The sequence below is a fragment of the Zea mays genome, chromosome 3 (genome assembly GCF_902167145.1).
Source record: "Zea mays cultivar B73 chromosome 3, Zm-B73-REFERENCE-NAM-5.0, whole genome shotgun sequence".
In the NCBI taxonomy this organism is placed as follows: Eukaryota; Viridiplantae; Streptophyta; class Magnoliopsida; order Poales; family Poaceae; genus Zea; species Zea mays.
The window spans coordinates 220558672-220576863 of record NC_050098.1 but is presented as its reverse complement, the minus strand read 5'-3'; the positions used below and the strand labels follow the sequence as shown (position 1 = coordinate 220576863).

The window sequence follows — 18192 nt, the reverse complement described above, 5'->3', positions numbered from 1 at the left end:
CTTCAATTGAAGATTAATCTTCTCACAAACGGCGAACAAACGTCATCTCCTCCTTCCATATCCTTTCTCCTCATATGCCCCACACATCGTCTGTCACACGCGATTACCACATCGGAAGCTTCTTCATCGTCGTCTTTGCTGCGTGCGGTCGGGTCCAGCATGTGTGGTGCTCGTTATCATATATGCTCACCTTTTTGGACAATTTGCAGTGCGTGTGAGGCTCTTGTACTTGATCTAGAACACGGACGACTAACGCTTTCTCTAGAAAGGTGAGTAGAACATTCAAACGAGCCTCGTTGCTCCTGCACTTGCTCTAGAAGGGGAAAGAACAATCGAATGGGGATGGCCAGCGCTTGTTGTAGAAACCACAGTCGTGGCATCCGAGTGGTAGCACCACGAAGAGGACACTGTGGATGCCACCTTCATGGCAAAGTTGCGTTTGAAGCCGGAGAAGTAGGAGTGTTGCACTTGAGCAGGAAGTCCCTAGCGTTGGTGAAAGTCGCCTAGAGGGGGGTGAATAGTCGAAATCTGAAATTTATAAACTTAAACACACACTAAGGCCGGGGGTTAGCGTTAGAATTAAATCCGAGGTGAAAGATTGTTTCTCTTGCCATGAGTTGTTCAATTGATGCGTATGACGTTTGGGAGCAAACTCAAATCAATATTGGCAAGGAAACTTTAGAGAGAGGAAAGAGGGCAAACAAATCAAATGGAAATCAACACAAGTGGACACGGTGATTTGTTTTATCGAGGTTCGGTTCCAAAGAACCTAATCCTCGTTGAGGAGGCCACAAAGGCCAGGTCTATTTCAACCCTTTCCCTCTCTCTCAAACGGTCACTTAGACCGAGTGAGCCTTCTCCTTAATCAAACGGGTCACTAAGACCCCTCAAGGACCACCACACACTTAGGTGTATCTTGCTAGCTTTACAAACACTTAGAAATAAGAATGGGAAGAAGAGAAGGCAATCCAAGCGACAAGAGCAACAAAAGAAAACAAATGATCCTCTCACAAGCCCTTAAGCACTAGCGTTGATTTTGGGAACTTGGAGTGGATTGATTGCTTTGATTGTGTCTTGGAGTGTTGGACTTTGCTCTTGCAATGAATGGGAACTTCAGAATGCTTGGATGGCTTTGAATGAGATGGTTGGGGAGTATTTATAGCCCCAACCACTTCCTAGCTGTTGGCTGTTTCTGCTGGCGATTGACGCACCGGACAGTTCGGTGGTGCACTGGACAGTCATTGTTCACTGTCCGGTGCGCGCCACGTCAGCGCGTCCGTTAGGGTTTGGAGTTGTTGACTACTGGAGCCCTTTGTCTTTTTGCTGCACCGGACAGTCCGGTGACCTCTGACTTCTACGCGACACTGTTTGCCACTATACACTTTTGCAGTCGACCGTTGGCGCGCAGGGAGCCGTTGCTCCGCTGGCTCACCGGATAGTCCGGTGCCACACCGGACAGTCCAGTGAATTATAGCGGAGCGCGCTTGCTGAATTCCCGAGAGTGGCTGCTTTGACTGTATACGGGCCTGGTGCACTGGACAGTGTCCGGTGCGCCATTTTTCAGCACACTCTAAGTGCTTTGCTCCGTTTTTTATTGTGTCCCTAACTGAATTTCTTTCTTGGTTTGTGTTGAACCTTATGCACCTGATATTAATGATATCTAGACAAACTAGTTAGTCCATGTGGTTTGTGTTGGACGTCAACCACTAAAATCGATTGTAGGAAATGATTAAGTCCATTTCCCTTTCAGTTGGCCATGAGCAACTGCTAGAATGGGGTCTTCGACGCGACCTCTGACTTCTGGTGTTGTTGCTTGGCTAGGAGCAGTGGTGGGTGCCGGGCTCTAGTGACCACTGCTAGAGAGGAGTATCAGAGCCGGAAACAGCGCCAGGGGGTGAGGTCGCGCTCAGGGGCGGAGCCAGTGCTCAGCATGCCCGGGCTCGTGCTCGGGCTCTGGTGGGCATCGACTTCGGCGAGAGGAGGAAGAGCGGCAGGGCACACACGTGACAGCGAAGAGCACGCGAAACCGAGGATAGCGCCATTGCCCCTTCTCTGCCATTGGTGTTTCACGTTGTGCATCGTGGAGGGATAGCGTCCCTTCCTAGCCTCGGCGCTCGTCGCTGCCCCTTCCCTTCCTCTGGTGCCACACATGAGATCTAGGGCATCACACTTTAAGTGCCCAGGATTCAACGACCGGCTAGCTTCGCCACTGGCCGCGCTTGAGGTGGTTTGGAGCACGCCTGCATGTCGGAGGAGGAGAACAGCCTACATGGAAGGAAACGACGTTTGTTTGCCACGTCAAGAGCGTCTGAGAAAGGTTAGTCTTCTATTGAAGGAGGGAATTTCCTATTCAAGTGAAGTGAGAGATACTTTCGTTTCCATTTTAACAGATTCCACGACAACACTTCTATTTTAGAAGAGCCCACCAGTCGTTATCTATAATAACAAAAATCTCAATTTAGTCAGGATTTGGTGCCAACACCACTATAACATTTATTATTATAATGAAAACAATAGTTATGAACATAAATTCTTTAAATGGTGAAGTGTAAAATATGCTGCTACTTCCCTCCAAGGACAAGCATGAAACTTCTGAAAACAACAAGTAAGGATGAGATGGAAAAAAATAACAAGCAATTGTTTAATAATTCATGTAAGCATCATACTTCTAGTATAGAATGATTAAATATAAATAACATCTCTTCCATTAAATTAGATTACAAGTCACTTATAAGCATATGAACCACATGGAATGATAAAAGTTAGAACTCCATAACCACAAATAAATATCTACTTCAAATGCCACATATGAATGCATATGAATGCAATATATGCTTCATTCTGTCATCATATCTAGTTAGGTATGCTGCTGCATCACAGAGATGTTGAACTAGTATGGTCAAAACCATAGAACTTGATCTAACTTTAGCATCACGCAGACGCAGTACCAGTACGGTCAAAACTATAGGTCATGACATAATTTCAGCATCACATAGATACAATACCAGTATAGTTAGACCATATATCATGACATAACTTCAATGCAATAACAATAGAGGATGTAATGTATATGATGAATACAATAAACCATATACTTTAATGGTATGTCATATTCCTTCAAAAAATAGAAGCCACTATAAATTCATGATATAAAGATAATGACTCATTAATGCATAAACAAATATCATATTCTATAGAATATGAGCGTGTAACTTTGAAATTCAGATATTTTATGGAATACTTACATTCTAAGTGTTAAATAAAGATAATATGTAAACAAAAATAACAACACAACAGGTTAAGTAAGATAGCAACCAACACTACAATTATTTGCCTTCATCGAGAAGGTCTCAAGGCACTAGTCACGATCCAAAACACTGCTAAATTAGCTAAACTGATTTAGTGAAAACATACTTTCACTAAAGACCGATTTAGTGAAACATAGTTTCATTGAAACGACTTGTAGACTGTTACAAGTTCTTTTAAACTTTGTTTGAGTACTCTAGTATTGACCACAATTCACATGTATTGAGGTGGATTAAGGTATAGCTTAAACTAATTTACACCTCAATCCACCTCAACATATATGGATTATGGTTAATACTAGAGTATCCAAACTAGGCTTAGGCTTTGTTCGTTTATGTCGGATTGCACCCGGAATCGTTCCACCTAATCAAAGTTTATATAAATTAGAAAAGTAATCCGGTTAGGAATCGTTCCGACCCACCAATTCGGCACAAACGAACAATCCCTTAAGTTTGTTTCATTCTTTCTATGACGTCAGTTCCACTGAAGCACAAACGGTAATTAGCAAAACCGATAGTGAAGACATACTCGTTTCATTACTCTGCATTAATCCCACAACACCGTCGCCTCTACTCTGTGAGACTGTGACCTTTATTGCAGAGGGGAGATGATTGACTAACATCACAAAATATGGGAAATCCAACCAGGCTTCCTATAAACGCCCCCAAAAAGAAAGTTCTCCAATAAAGTTTCATTCTGCAGCAGTCTGAAGTCTAAACTGACACGCATTTTTCACAACCACACGAGGAAAACACACACGTATGAGAAGACAGCAGCTTAAAGCATGCAAGATCGCGGTGGCTATCGCAGGCGCAGCGAAGGTAGATGCGCGATCAAACTCTAAGGAGGTAGATGCTAAGCTCCGGGCCGCCATTGCCGCCGGCGCTGCTGTCCGGGTTCATCATGTAGAATGCCTCCGAGTCGCGGGAGCCCACGACGCGCTCAAAGCGAGCGCGCATGTACATGACGTCCCCCTCGCCACCGCCGCACGCCGCCGGTATGACGCCCGCGCCCATAGACACGGGCTCCAGCGCGCGCAGCACGCGCCAGTCCGCGGCGCCGCACTCGCGCCGCACCGCGTACCCGCAGCCCTTGCCGTTGCAGTACGCGCGCCACACCTTCTCCTCAACCAGCTTCCTGCAGCCGCCGCCATTGGTTGCGGCCGCGGCGCTCGACAAGGCGCAGGCGCCCTTGGCGCGGTCACACTCGAGCGCGATGCGGACGAGGCCCGAGGCCATCTCGCGCACCAGCGATGCCGTGGGCGCGGCGAGCTCGAGCAGCACCGCGGGGCACGCGCGCGGGTCCACCTGGAACGCGAGGTGTACGTGGCCGCGGCGGTGGCCGTAGAGCGTGCCCGTGAGCCGCGCTCCGAGCCCGACCTGCCGGTGCCGCCCGGCGATGGCCGAGGCAAGCGCCGTGCGCAGCCGGGAGACCGCCGCGCGACACTTCTTGCTGCGCTGCTTCGGTGGAGGTGGCGCCTTGTACGACGGGGATACGAAGTCCTCCGAGTGGAACGACGGGCAGCTGGAGGAGAACGCCATGGCCGCCTCGTCCTCGTCGTCGGCCTCCGAGCCCTTGCCGGAGCCGTCCTCCGCGCCGGCCGCGGCGCCATGGCTGCTGCTCTTGACAAGAACAGGCCACTTGAAGTTCCTCCGGGAGAAGGAGAAGGAGGACTCGTGCGGGCTCCTCGCCATGATGGTCCTCATGGTTCCTAGCTGTGGGTGAGAGTGTGGTTTTCCAACTTCCCAAGTCCGTGGTCTCCGAATGCAGTAGGATGGACTATGGAGACTTTGTATACTGCGAGCGAGACTGGTGAGCAGAACCCACCAAACTGAGGAGAAGAGAAGCGCGAAGCGTGTCGGCTTTGTCGTGTTCCCGGCCTGTGGCTACGCCCCTGCTGCCATGCTCTGCTCTGATGTGTTGTAGTTCATGTAGAAATGGATAGTGCTGGATACGATTGGTTGTCGAGTTTGAGTTACTCGTTTAGCTCGAGCGAGAGTAGAAAAAAAACAATATATATATATATATATATATATAATAACAATTTTTAATTAATTTTAAACTAATTTAACAATAGAAAATAGTAATTATAATTATAGTTTCACAGACTATATCAATATAACATCAAATCAACACAACTCATCACTTATCAATTTATAATTCACACATATATTCATCAGTTTAACCCATAGTTATATTCGCATAGACCAATTTAACACATAGACACAGTTTATCAATCATTAGTTTAACTCATAAGCCATAGACATCACACATACATATAATATTTTCATCAATTGTTATATAAATGATATACATATAATTTCATTTTGCTAAAATGTGATAGCTCGTTTAGCTTGCGAGCTGACTCGTTAATAAATCGAGCTAGCTGAATCGAGCTAGGATGTCAGTTCAGCTCGTGAAAAAATTCAAACGAGTCAAGTCGAGCTAATCACTAATCAAGCGAGCCGACCAGCTACGATCATTTCGTCCGGCCCTATAAATGGAAGACAAGCTACACCGTTGCAGATTCTAGCAGGCCGTGAGCACTGAGCAGTACTAATCCATGTGACAGACGTTTTTACTGTAGTAAACATAGGCTAATTATGAATTAATTAGATTTAATAAATTTATTTTTGAATTAGCTATGATCTATACAATTAGTTTTATAATTAGTGTATATATAATTCTCTTTCTTATCTAAAATTAAAAATGAAAGAGAGACCACACAACCCCGTGTGTCGGAGATAATGGTGTGCAACCGGGTATGATGGTTGCGCCTATGGCCGGCGACAAGCTCACTTCCCTTCCTCTCCCGAGACACGCACCAGGTCGTGCCTCTGGCCATGGTCGAGTTCTTGCTGGCAAATATCGGTACAGCCACGACCAGGTTCGTGTCGGAGAATATCCTCTTCTCGCCCTTCCATCGTGTGGCCTCGTCTTCAAGGACGTCGAGAAGAACACGAGGGGCAGACTGTCCAAAAAATTATATTCAATCTTTTTCGTGTTATTAAACGACCAAATGGCATATAACTAGAGATGAAAAAGAACGAGAAAAATCTTGATTCTTTCTGTACCATATTCCGGGTTTATCTGAACCGTTTTCGTATTTGCATGAAAACCGGGAACATGACGGAAACTGGATGGTGTATTGCGGGAACTGGAACGAAAATGGTTTAAGTTTTTTCATCCGTATTTCTGCGATCCCGTTTTAGCTGCACAAACGGGGTAGACAACATAGAAAATAATAGACAAAAAGTACCACCTTAACCATACTCTATATGGCATGCTTGCTTAATCTGTATTCACTATTTTGTTTATTGTGGACTATAATGGTATGAACTATCTTCGGTGGATCATTATATTATGGTCTTAACTTTATTACTATCTTGTGGTGGATAGTTCTATTGGTTTATTTTGTTATTGCTTATGAATTGTGATGCTTTTGAAACTAAAGCCCAATATAGTAGTTATGATTTATGGTGTTCTAAACTCCTATAGTTTGTTGAGTGATGGTATGATATTGGATATTCCGGTCAAAGTTTCCAATTACCGCCCATTTTCGTTGTATATTTGTTTATTTTAATCCATTTTCGTGTAACCGTATATCCCTCAACCGTTCCTGTTTTCGACTAGGGATGGCAACAGGGAATTCACCATCGGGGAATAGCTCTCCATCCCCGTCCCCGTGATAAAAAAATCCCCATAGGGATCCCCACGAACGCTTGCGGGAGACATTTCTTCTCCATTTCTATTTCCCGCAGGGATAAATCCCCGGTAGGGATCTCCGTCCTCACTTAAATAATAGTTAGAACATATGTCCTTTGTTATTAATGCAAAACATTGTCACTTATACACATTGTAAGATGAAATAAATTATTATGTGTGCATCAAAATAAACACATTTGTACAATAAGTAATCTCTTGATAAGTTAATTATTTATTTTTATCATTAATTACTACACGAAAACATCATCACATGCAAGTTTAACATGTCCCATGGAGAATGAGAATAGGGAATATTTTCCCATCCCGTCTCTGTTTACCTATCGGGAGAGTATTTTTCCCATTTAAATTCTTGTGGAGGAAGAAACTTCTCTATCCCCTAAGAAAGAATTCCTCGCGGATAATCTGGAATCGGGACCTCATTACTATCTCTATTTTTGGCTATATCACTCCCGCTTCTGTTTTTGATAAAACAATACGGTATCTGAAGTGAAAGAGGGGTTTCGACCGTTTATGTCCGTTTTCATCCCTACATATAACATGTGTGTGAAAGTTCCCTTTGACCCGGGAACAGGATCTGGATGTCGCCTAGAGGGGGGGGGGTGAATAGGCGAATAAAACTTATTATCTTAAAACTTAAATTCTTACTCTACTCGAAGACTTAGTACGCAATGGAATGAGAAGACTCTTCGAGTAGGTTGCAGCGGAATAGAAGATCCTGTCTCAAAATGTCCTGCACTTCAAATAAAGCTTATACCACAGATAAGTATTGAAGTGCAGATATAAAGACGAGTAAGACAGAGAGTCAGGATACGATACAGAACAGAGCACACAGACGCAGGGATTTATCCCGAGGTTCGGCCAAGCCTGAAATGCTTGCCTAGTCCTCGTTGGAGTTAGCCACACCTGGGCTTGGAGTCTATTTCAACTCCTTCCTCTGTTTGCTCAGATCTGTCAGTATGACAGATAGAGCCTTCCACTATGTTGAGTTGGGTTACAACAAAGCCGCGGCTGCTTACAATCTTCTTGACAGCACTCCGGCGGAGTAACAATGCGCTCAACACTTTGCTCTAGCTCTTTGCAGCACCTCTCCACTCTCTAAAGGCTTATAACTTTGCCTTCACACAAACTAGAGAGATTTACACAAGAGGGAGAGAGAGAATCGATCCGAGTGATGTATACAATTGTTGGCTGCACTTCTATGTTGCTGGAGGCGCCTAGGGGTCCCTTTTATAGGCACAAGGGGCCTAGGAGCCGTTGGAATCCCATTTGGAAGGCAATACTTTCTTTCTGTCGGGTGGCGCACCGGACAGTCCGGTGCACCACCGGACACTGTCCGGTGCCGATCTCCTTCCATAAGTGGCGCAGTCGACCGTTGCTGTCTTGGAGCCGTTGGCGCACCGGACACTGTCCGGTGCACACCGGACAGTCCGGTGCCCCCATATGACCGTTGGCTCGGCCACGTGTCCCGCGCAGATCGCGCGGCCGACCGTTGGCCCGGCCGACCGTTGGCTCACCGGACAGTCCGGTGCACACCGGACAGTCCGGTGAATTTTAGCCGTACATCGCCGACGAATTCCCGAGAGCGGCCTTTTCACCAGAGTCAGCCTGGCGCACCGGACACTGTCCGGTGCGCCACCGGACAGTCCGGTGTGCCAGACTGAGCTGAGTCTCGGCTGTACACAGCCAAGTATTTGCATCTCTTTTCTTTTCTTCTTTTCTCTGTTTCTAACACTTAGACAATTATGTTAGTACACAAAAACCAATGTACTAAGTCTAGAAACATACCTTCTCTTAATTGTTACATCTACAACATTTCACATGCTTGAGCTTTGATGTTGGACTCATAAATCATCAAGTTGGCTTGACTTGATCTAGATTGACATTTCTTAGCTCCAACATCCTGCAAAGGTCACATAGAACATCTCCAAACATGGGAACATCCCAAACTGAAGATCAAGATGAACTTAGCTCTTTTGGGCTGCTTCCAGTTCTGGTTTTGACACTTGTTCTCCTTCTAGTGACCTTGATCTCCTTCTTAGAGCTTGATCTTGAGCCTTATGACTTACACCACGTAACTATAGCTGTTACCTCATTGGTTGTAAGTCACGTCCTTATATAGTGATCCTTGATGTGCCGTAGCTGTTCTCAACTCGATCACCCTTGACTTTGCAAGCTTTCTTCTTCACCCTTGGCTTTGGGTTCCTCAGTCTCCTTGACCTTCTCCCGTGCACTTGGTACCTCGAAGCTCTTCTTGCCTCCGTCCTTGGCTTGATCAGTTGTTTCCGAGCTACGCATCCGAGTATCACTTTGCAATGTCCATCTTACTTGTGATGCCCATTATATATCATCATCTAGTCCTTGGGCCATCACACTTGTTCACTTGTGTTGAACCCTATCAGCTTTACACTGAGCACCTGTTCAACACTCAACACACTTGTTAGTCCTTTAATTGAGTTGTCATCCAAACACCAAAACTCACAAGAGAGCTTTCAATCTCCCCCTTTTTGGTGATTGATGGCAACACAATTAAAGCTTACATAAGAATAAGATTTGAAGCACAAATTTTGAATTCTAAGTTTGTAGAATTGCTCCCCCTAAATATGTGCTTACTTCAGATTCATAATTTTGGCCTTATATGCCAATTTGCACATACTTAGGCAATTCGAAGCATTTATACACCTTAGCACTTTTTGGAATGCATTGTGTCAAGAATCAAACCATGATGCTATAACACACAAATGCACATAATCAGAGTTAAACATCATCCAAATTAGTGAATATATCACAGGAATATCAACCTACCACTATTCACCATTAAGATACCAATTTAAACTAAGATACCAATTTAAAGCAATCTTAAAGCACCTTTAGTCTTAAAGCACCATTAACCATATGACTATCTATCATACTATAGAATCCAAATAATTCATCGCAGCGGAAACACTAGTCCTATGATGCAACACATATAATACTGCAGGAAGCATATGAATAGCACACTAGCAAAGCTCAAACTGACACATCACCCCTTAGGATAAGCTTTCCTCTCAGGTTGAGATAAGCTTTAATGCACAAATTCTCCCCCTTTGACATCAACCACCAAAACCATATTCATACAAGAACATAGGATGATGTCAAGGGACAGCAGGGTGTTAAGGAGGAAAAAACGACTATTAGAACTCCCCCTTACTTATTGAACATATGCACTAACAACATTTAGATAAGATACATATATGCAAAAAGATTAATACTTCCTTTTGTACCTTTACCATGATTTAGTGTACTTTCCATCTTGAAAATAGTTAATCTCTTGAGAGCTTCTCCACACTTGTGCCTGATTCTTTCTCCTAACTTTTTCTTGTTGCTAAGACACCAAACTTAGAACAAGTTATAGTATTGGGCACAAGAAGAAGCTTCTATTCTAGTGATTACCAAAAGATACCAATTGAAGCACACTACCAAGGCTACCAATTGAAAAATCATCACTGTCATAGCTCCATGATATTTAAAGATAAGCATCTAGGATCACCAACTATTATAGAGCACGAGCAACCTTTAAATACGTAATTACTCACAACTTTAGATACCAATTACTCGACTTGTGGAGGTACCCAAGTCCTGATTGCTCCATTTCTTGCTCATCTTCCCTTTTCCACCTTGAGACTATACAGGATCACTCATGAAACAATTAGTCTCAAAAGACGCTCCCCCTAAAGTTGTGCATCAAGTATTTGAATGACTTGCACTTTGCACATTCTAGCTTCCTTAGAACTAGAGGGGATCACAACATATCTTGGTCAAGGCATACTCTATCAATTTCATCACAAAGAGATACCAATTGAATAGTTGACTTAATACAACAATGCATGCCTCAAGGAGTATAACATTTTACAGGCAACCTAGGCATGCTTCATACATGATAATCATTGCACCACATATACCAATTGAAAACGACAAGATCATACATATAAAGCGCAATGTCTAAGTACACCATGATTAAGAAGGTTCCTTAGGTACACCAAAAGAAACAACATTTTAAAGCATAAAGCACCTAAGCCAAGATACTACCAATTGAAAGACAAGAACATAGCTATGATCATTATCAATGGAACTTCAGGATATTCAATAAAATTGCACAGTTCCATTTTCCATACCTTTGCCTTTATGAGAGCACTTGTTATCACTAATTCAGGGCTCCTTACGCATCTCATAGCTCAAAAGGGCACGACATGGATTTGAAATTCACACAATACCAAACCAGGGTAATCATGTGAACATGGACTAAACAAAATGTCATATTTGCACATAGCATGACTTACACACAGTTACATGTTTATCCATATACACCAAGAGGGTTAATCGATGTGGATATAACAAATGAAATAGCTACCCATGAATGATTCAAAAGATATATCCTATATAACACCAGTCATGATTAAGCAAGCATCATTATGATACATTTAACACAGGCAATCATAAAGCATAACTACTCCAAAGACAGGAAACACAACAAGCCAATTTAAGAGCAATACTAAATTGCAATTATGTACTTAAAATACACGGGTACCGTCCTTTGGAGAGCACGTTGTAGATTCTCATCAAAGTCCTTTACTTGATTCACCAATAATGGTTCAGGACCTATACACCTTATTTCACTTGAGATGAACATGGGATTAGTGTTTTACAATAATTCAACCTTGGGTCAATAAACACCAAAACAATTGACAGCTTAAGCATTTTTAGATAACCGTCTTAAGCTCTCCCATGGTCTCCAGTCCATCTCAAAGCACCTGCATGGTCTAGTTAGCACAGTTTGGTACCCATCTCGGGATGGGTCCATAATGATCATCTAAATGTGCCTTTGGTACCCAAATTGCCTTTGTGCTAGTTCTAGGTGATCTTGTTATAGATCTAGCACAAGTGTATGATTTGGGTCTCCTACGCGAATAAGATTGACACAAATTCACTTGCATAGGAATCTTACCTTTATAACATACCTTGGATAGATGACCCTGCTCACCACACTTGTAGCAGAAACGTCGCTCAACTTGACACGACGCTTGCTGTGTGTCATTTTCCTTAGTGAGGGTCACCTTGGAGGATGCACATCCTTGATTCTTCATGACCGGACATGAAGTGATCGTGTGGTCCTTTTTGTTGCATCCAAAACAACTCCTTGTCCCTTCATTCTTGTCTTTGTACGGACAAGACGCGATGAGGTGGCCTAACTTCTTGCACTTGAAACACCTCCTTTTTCCTTTTCCCTTTTTGTACTTGAATGACATGGAGAGAAGGTCAGTGCAAACAACATGATTAATTGAATTTTTACCTTTTTCCTTTTTCATGTTGATTTCTTCATTTGTAGCTTTGGGAACATTCTTCTTGTTGAGCTTAACACTTGCTGCAGTTTTTCCTTTCTCAAGCTTCTTCACCACGCGCCCGTGGATATCTTGAGAGAGTTGAGCAATGTGTCTTCTCCTTAGCTGTCTTTGCTTCTTGTTCCCACGCAATTTTCTTTTTGATCCTGCAACTTGTTTCTCATTCAAACATTGGCTTTCTTTTGACCAACAGGGGTTAGCACATGGTGATGAATTATCTAAATGTGTACTTGTGCAAGAATGAAGTTCACATGAATTTAAGTTCGTAATTACGACCTCATGAGCAACTTCAAGCATGATATGTCTATCCAAAAGATTATCATGATAACAAGACAATAAGTCATATTTTTCAGTAAGAGCAAGGTTATCATTACTTAACAATTCTACTTGATTCCTAAGCATAGAATCTTCAATTTTGAGCTGAGCAGCATTAGATAACACATCATGATTGTTTCTTTGCTCAATTAAAATCGATTCATACCGTTGGACCAAATTCTCATGAGAGTACTTTAGCTCCTCATGTTCTTTGGTCATCTTCTCCAGGCTGTCGTTGGTTTTGATGAGAGTCTCCTCTAGCCTGAGAAGAGTCTTGCCTTGTTCCTTGTTTCTTCTCAACAACTTAACCAAGAGAGCTTTGTCCGCTTTGTTGAGATGGTTGTAGAAACGGCGAATCTCCTCTTCTTCCACATCATCGGTCTCATTTTCCCTGTCATTAACGTCAGTGGAAGCAATATAGGAAAATGTACCTTGTGATGATGAAGATTCATCCTCACTATCATCCTCATATTCTTCCTCATCATGGCTTTTGTCTCCACCGTCATTGTTAGCAATAAAACACTTATTATTAGTGGAGATCAAACCTGTCGACGAGGTAGATTCATCATTGGGTGTCCATCGTTCTTGATCTTCTCCCTTTGAATGGTTAGCATCACAAGCAATATAGGGAGAAGAAGCAGTACAATTTGCCACATAATATGTTACTTTAATTCTATTCCATAAATCATGAGCATCAGCAATTAAATCATTACCACTACTCATGATGGCAAAATAAGCACCTCTAGAAAGAGAATCAACTAAGATGCTGTAAGCACGGTGATTGAGAGAAAAACATCTTAGTTCATCATTAGAGGGATTTTTACTAATATCAGATGGAAAAATACTTCTCCTAAAGATCTGTCTCAAATCAGGATCAACACTCATGAAAGCATTATAAATAGAGACAGACCAAGATTTATAATTAGAGCCATCGCCTAAAAGAAGTTCTACAGTTACCTCTTGTGACGACATCGTTATCTCCGGACGGCTAAGCCCACACTGGAGAGGCCTAGCTCTGATACCAATTGAAAGTTCCCTTTGACCCGGGAACAGGATCTGGATGTCGCCTAGAGGGGGGGGGTGAATAGGCGAATAAAACTTATTATCTTAAAACTTAAATTCTTACTCTACTCGAAGACTTAGTACGCAGTGGAATGAGAAGACTCTTCGAGTAGGTTGCAGCGGAATAGAAGATCCTGTCTCAAAATGTCCTGCACTTCAAATAAAGCTTATACCACAGATAAGTATTGAAGTGCAGATATAAAGACGAGTAAGACAGAGAGTCAGGATACGATACAGAACAGAGCACACAGACGCAGGGATTTATCCCGAGGTTCGGCCAAGCCTGAAATGCTTGCCTAGTCCTCGTTGGAGTTAGCCACACCTGGGCTTGGAGTCTATTTCAACTCCTTCCTCCGTTTGCTCAGATCTGTCAGTATGACAGATAGAGCCTTCCACTATGTTGAGTTGGGTTACAACAAAGCCGCGGCTGCTTACAATCTTCTTGACAGCACTCCGGCGGAGTAACAATGCGCTCAAGACTTTGCTCTAGCTCTTTGCAGCACCTCTCCACTCTCTAAAGGCTTATAACTTTGCCTTCACACAAACTAGAGAGATTTACACAAGAGGGAGAGAGAGAATCGATCCGAGTGATGTATACAATTGTTGGCTGCACTTCTATGTTGCTGGAGGCGCCTAGGGGTCCCTTTTATAGGCACAAGGGGCCTAGGAGCCGTTGGAATCCCATTTGGAAGGCAATACTTTCTTTCTGTCGGGTGGCGCACCGGACAGTCCGGTGCACCACCGGACACTGTCCGGTGCCGATCTCCTTCCATAAGTGGCGCAGTCGACCGTTGCTGTCTTGGAGCCGTTGGCGCACCGGACACTGTCCGGTGCACACCGGACAGTCCGGTGCCCCCATATGACCGTTGGCTCGGCCACGTGTCCCGCGCAGATCGCGCGGCCGACCGTTGGCCCGGCCGACCGTTGGCTCACCGGACAGTCCGGTGCACACCGGACAGTCCGGTGAATTTTAGCCGTACATCGCCGACGAATTCCCGAGAGCGGCCTTTTCACCAGAGTCAGCCTGGCGCACCGGACACTGTCCGGTGCGCCACCGGACACTGTCCGGTGCACCACCGGACAGTCCGGTGTGCCAGACTGAGCTGAGTCTCGGCTGCACACAGCCAAGTATTTGCATCTCTTTTCTTTTCTTCTTTTCTCTGTTTCTAACACTTAGACAATTATGTTAGTACACAAAAACCAATGTACTAAGTCTAGAAACATACCTTCTCTTAATTGTTACATCTACAACATTTCACATGCTTGAGCTTTGATGTTGGACTCATAAATCATCAAGTTGGCTTGACTTGATCTAGATTGACATTTCTTAGCTCCAACATCCTGCAAAGGTCACATAGAACATCTCCAAACATGGGAACATCCCAAACTGAAGATCAAGATGAACTTAGCTCTTTTGGGCTGCTTCCAGTTCTGGTTTTGACACTTGTTCTCCTTCTAGTGACCTTGATCTCCTTCTTAGAGCTTGATCTTGAGCCTTATGACTTACACCACGTAACTATAGCTGTTACCTCATTGGTTGTAAGTCACGTCCTTATATAGTGATCCTTGATGTGCCGTAGCTGTTCTCAACTCGATCACCCTTGACTTTGCAAGCTTTCTTCTTCACCCTTGGCTTTGGGTTCCTCAGTCTCCTTGACCTTCTCCCGTGCACTTGGTACCTCGAAGCTCTTCTTGCCTCCGTCCTTGGCTTGATCAGTTGTTTCCGAGCTACGCATCCGAGTATCACTTTGCAATGTCCATCTTACTTGTGATGCCCATTATATATCATCATCTAGTCCTTGGGCCATCACACTTGTTCACTTGTGTTGAACCCTATCAGCTTTACACTGAGCACCTGTTCAACACTCAACACACTTGTTAGTCCTTTAATTGAGTTGTCATCCAAACACCAAAACTCACAAGAGAGCTTTCAGTGTGGCATGTTTATAATGATATTGGGATGAAGCCTCTTGAAACAATGACAAAGTAACAAAGTTCAATTCTCATAATGACAGAATTCTAAATTTCTCCCTTCGAATGGCATGTGAATTGTTTAGTGGTACTAGATTACTAGTACTACTAATAGAGTTCTGGAGCCAAGATGTTCTGATGTTGCGGATGGCCATTGTTAAATGTGCAAAAGGTTGGATAAAAAAGGTGCAAAACATTTGATATTTGTATTCGTTTGCTAATTTATTCATATCTAATTTTAATATAAATTATAAATGAATGTATACAAATCTAGTTTTTGTGATTATTCTCTATCCGATTCTATTTCCATATAAAAACAAAATAACATATCCGTCATTATTTGTATCCGCGAAGAATAAGATATCATGGAAAATCATCTAAAACTTATATATATGACTAATAAACAATGTAAATGATAATAAATGAATATAACACATGATAGGCATTGTTTAAACTGTTTAAATATTAATAAAGATTAAGTTCAATTTATGATAATTTTACAACTTATACAACTTATATTCATTATAATTTAAAACTATCAAAATATGTTGATTATATTTATGATAATTTTAATATCATTGATGACATACAAATGTTAAGTTGAATTAACTTTAATGCAGACAATCATATTTACTTCAATTTATTTATACATTTATGAAGTTTCTGTATGTTTAAATTTACTTGTTGATAAATATTTATATGCATTAAATCATATGTATACACTTTAATTGGGTTTTCATATATTTTATATGAAACATGAGTTTCTCCATTCGTGCATCACCCCTCTCTCTTTTCGCTTTCTACAAAAATATCTTAAAATTATAAATAAGTGGGGTCGAACTTTGGTCATTGGCTCCACATTCACACATACCTAGCCAACAAAACACATATTTTGTGTTTTATATTCTATACTCAAGCATATAGATACTTTTATGAAAAAAATATGAAAAAAATAAAATCGCTCTGTACCGGTCCTAGCCCGCCGTGCCGCACCTAAGACCCAACGTGGCACAGTGATCGGTCCAGGATGACATGGGTCCGGTGGACAATAGGTTAGGCGGTGCTCGAGTGGACTAAACCATACAACAGACCTGACCTATTTGGACATATATACTCGTACACCAGTGATGCGTTTGTGATGATAGGCAGGCTCGCAATCAAGATAATGACCCGTGTAGACGTGGCTAACATGTGTCAGCGTAGAAAAGCTGTCACGTCGTCGATTGAGATGCATGAGATTTTGATTTAGTAAATTTAGGATTAGTTAAGTTCTGTCAGCGTAGAAAAGCTGTCACGTCGTCGATTGAGATGCATGAGATTTTGATTTAGTAAATTTAGGATTAGTTAAGTTCGGTTCGATATTATACTTATTTGATCGAGGAGGGGAAGGGTACTAGTATAGGCACCCGTCGTGGCAGCGTCGCCCGTCATACCTGCAGGGCCTGAAGTGGCGAGGACACGAGCTCGATCCCGCCGCCACTTTTCTCGCAAGCCGCTGAGGACTTTTGGATATTTATTGTAAAGGTTTGAAACGTGTTTGGACAACTATCCCATTTAAAAATAGTTCTATATATATTCTGTAGCAATGTATGGACGTCTAACTCACATGTATTAATATGTGACATGTGTGCGTATGTATGCTTTATTTCTAGGAGTTGTCTTTATCAAGTTATATTTTAAATCCTTAGATGCATAATTATTTTATTCGTTGACTGATCAATAAATCCTGAACACGATACACGAAACATGGGTATGGCAAGAAAAGAGAACAATACGAATATAGTATGAGTACAACGATCCTAGTAGAGGAATGTTGGTGAATTTCCGGCTACCATTGAGTGACGAAATTCAATGAGTCTGGTGGCCCAGCGGCCAGTGCTGAGTGCTGACCACTAGTGCTAGCATTTGAATGAAGTGTATCTTTGCTGGGGGACAAACTCCTTAATCCTGGTACCGGCGTAATCATGCAAGCATGTGTCGCTATCTGAAAGCCAATTCGGCACATGGTGCCTTGGAGTGTATCGACTTCTTGTCGGTTCTGGTCCGGAGTGCAGTAGGCTAGAACTAGAAGCAAGTTAACAGTAAGGTTAAAGAGCCATCTCAGATAAAATCTTACAAGTTCTAGACATAAATCAGGCAACCAGCAGCATAGTCCATCCATCTCCATCCTCCATAGTCATGTTATTTGGCATCCAAACCAAGAAGAACTGAAGATAGGAACAGATGTGTCTTGGAGATAAAAGAAGAAAAACGAAGTAGCTTGCAGGGTAGCACTAATAGCTGTTAGAGGTTCATATAGCCTCATGAGAGAATGGAGAAGATAAAATGCTGCATGCTTACTTTTTTATTTACTCACTCACTCATGTTGTTTGCACTGTAGCGTTGCTCTCACTTATGAGGCTTGGGCACACGGCCGTACTTGAGGGGTGTGGAGGGT

At 42.8% G+C, this 18192-nt stretch overlaps 1 protein-coding gene across 1 annotated transcript; it reads right to left on the bottom strand.

The window, feature by feature from the left end:
* Positions 1-3823: 3823 nt before the first annotated feature.
* On the bottom strand, positions 3824-5249 carry LOC103651444 (protein MIZU-KUSSEI 1). The gene has a single exon (XM_008677072.4). The coding sequence runs from the start codon at positions 5010-5012 to the stop codon at positions 4140-4142; it is 873 nt and encodes a 290-aa protein (XP_008675294.1). The 5' UTR covers positions 5013-5249; the 3' UTR covers positions 3824-4139.
* Between the last annotated feature and the right edge of the window lie 12943 nt (positions 5250-18192).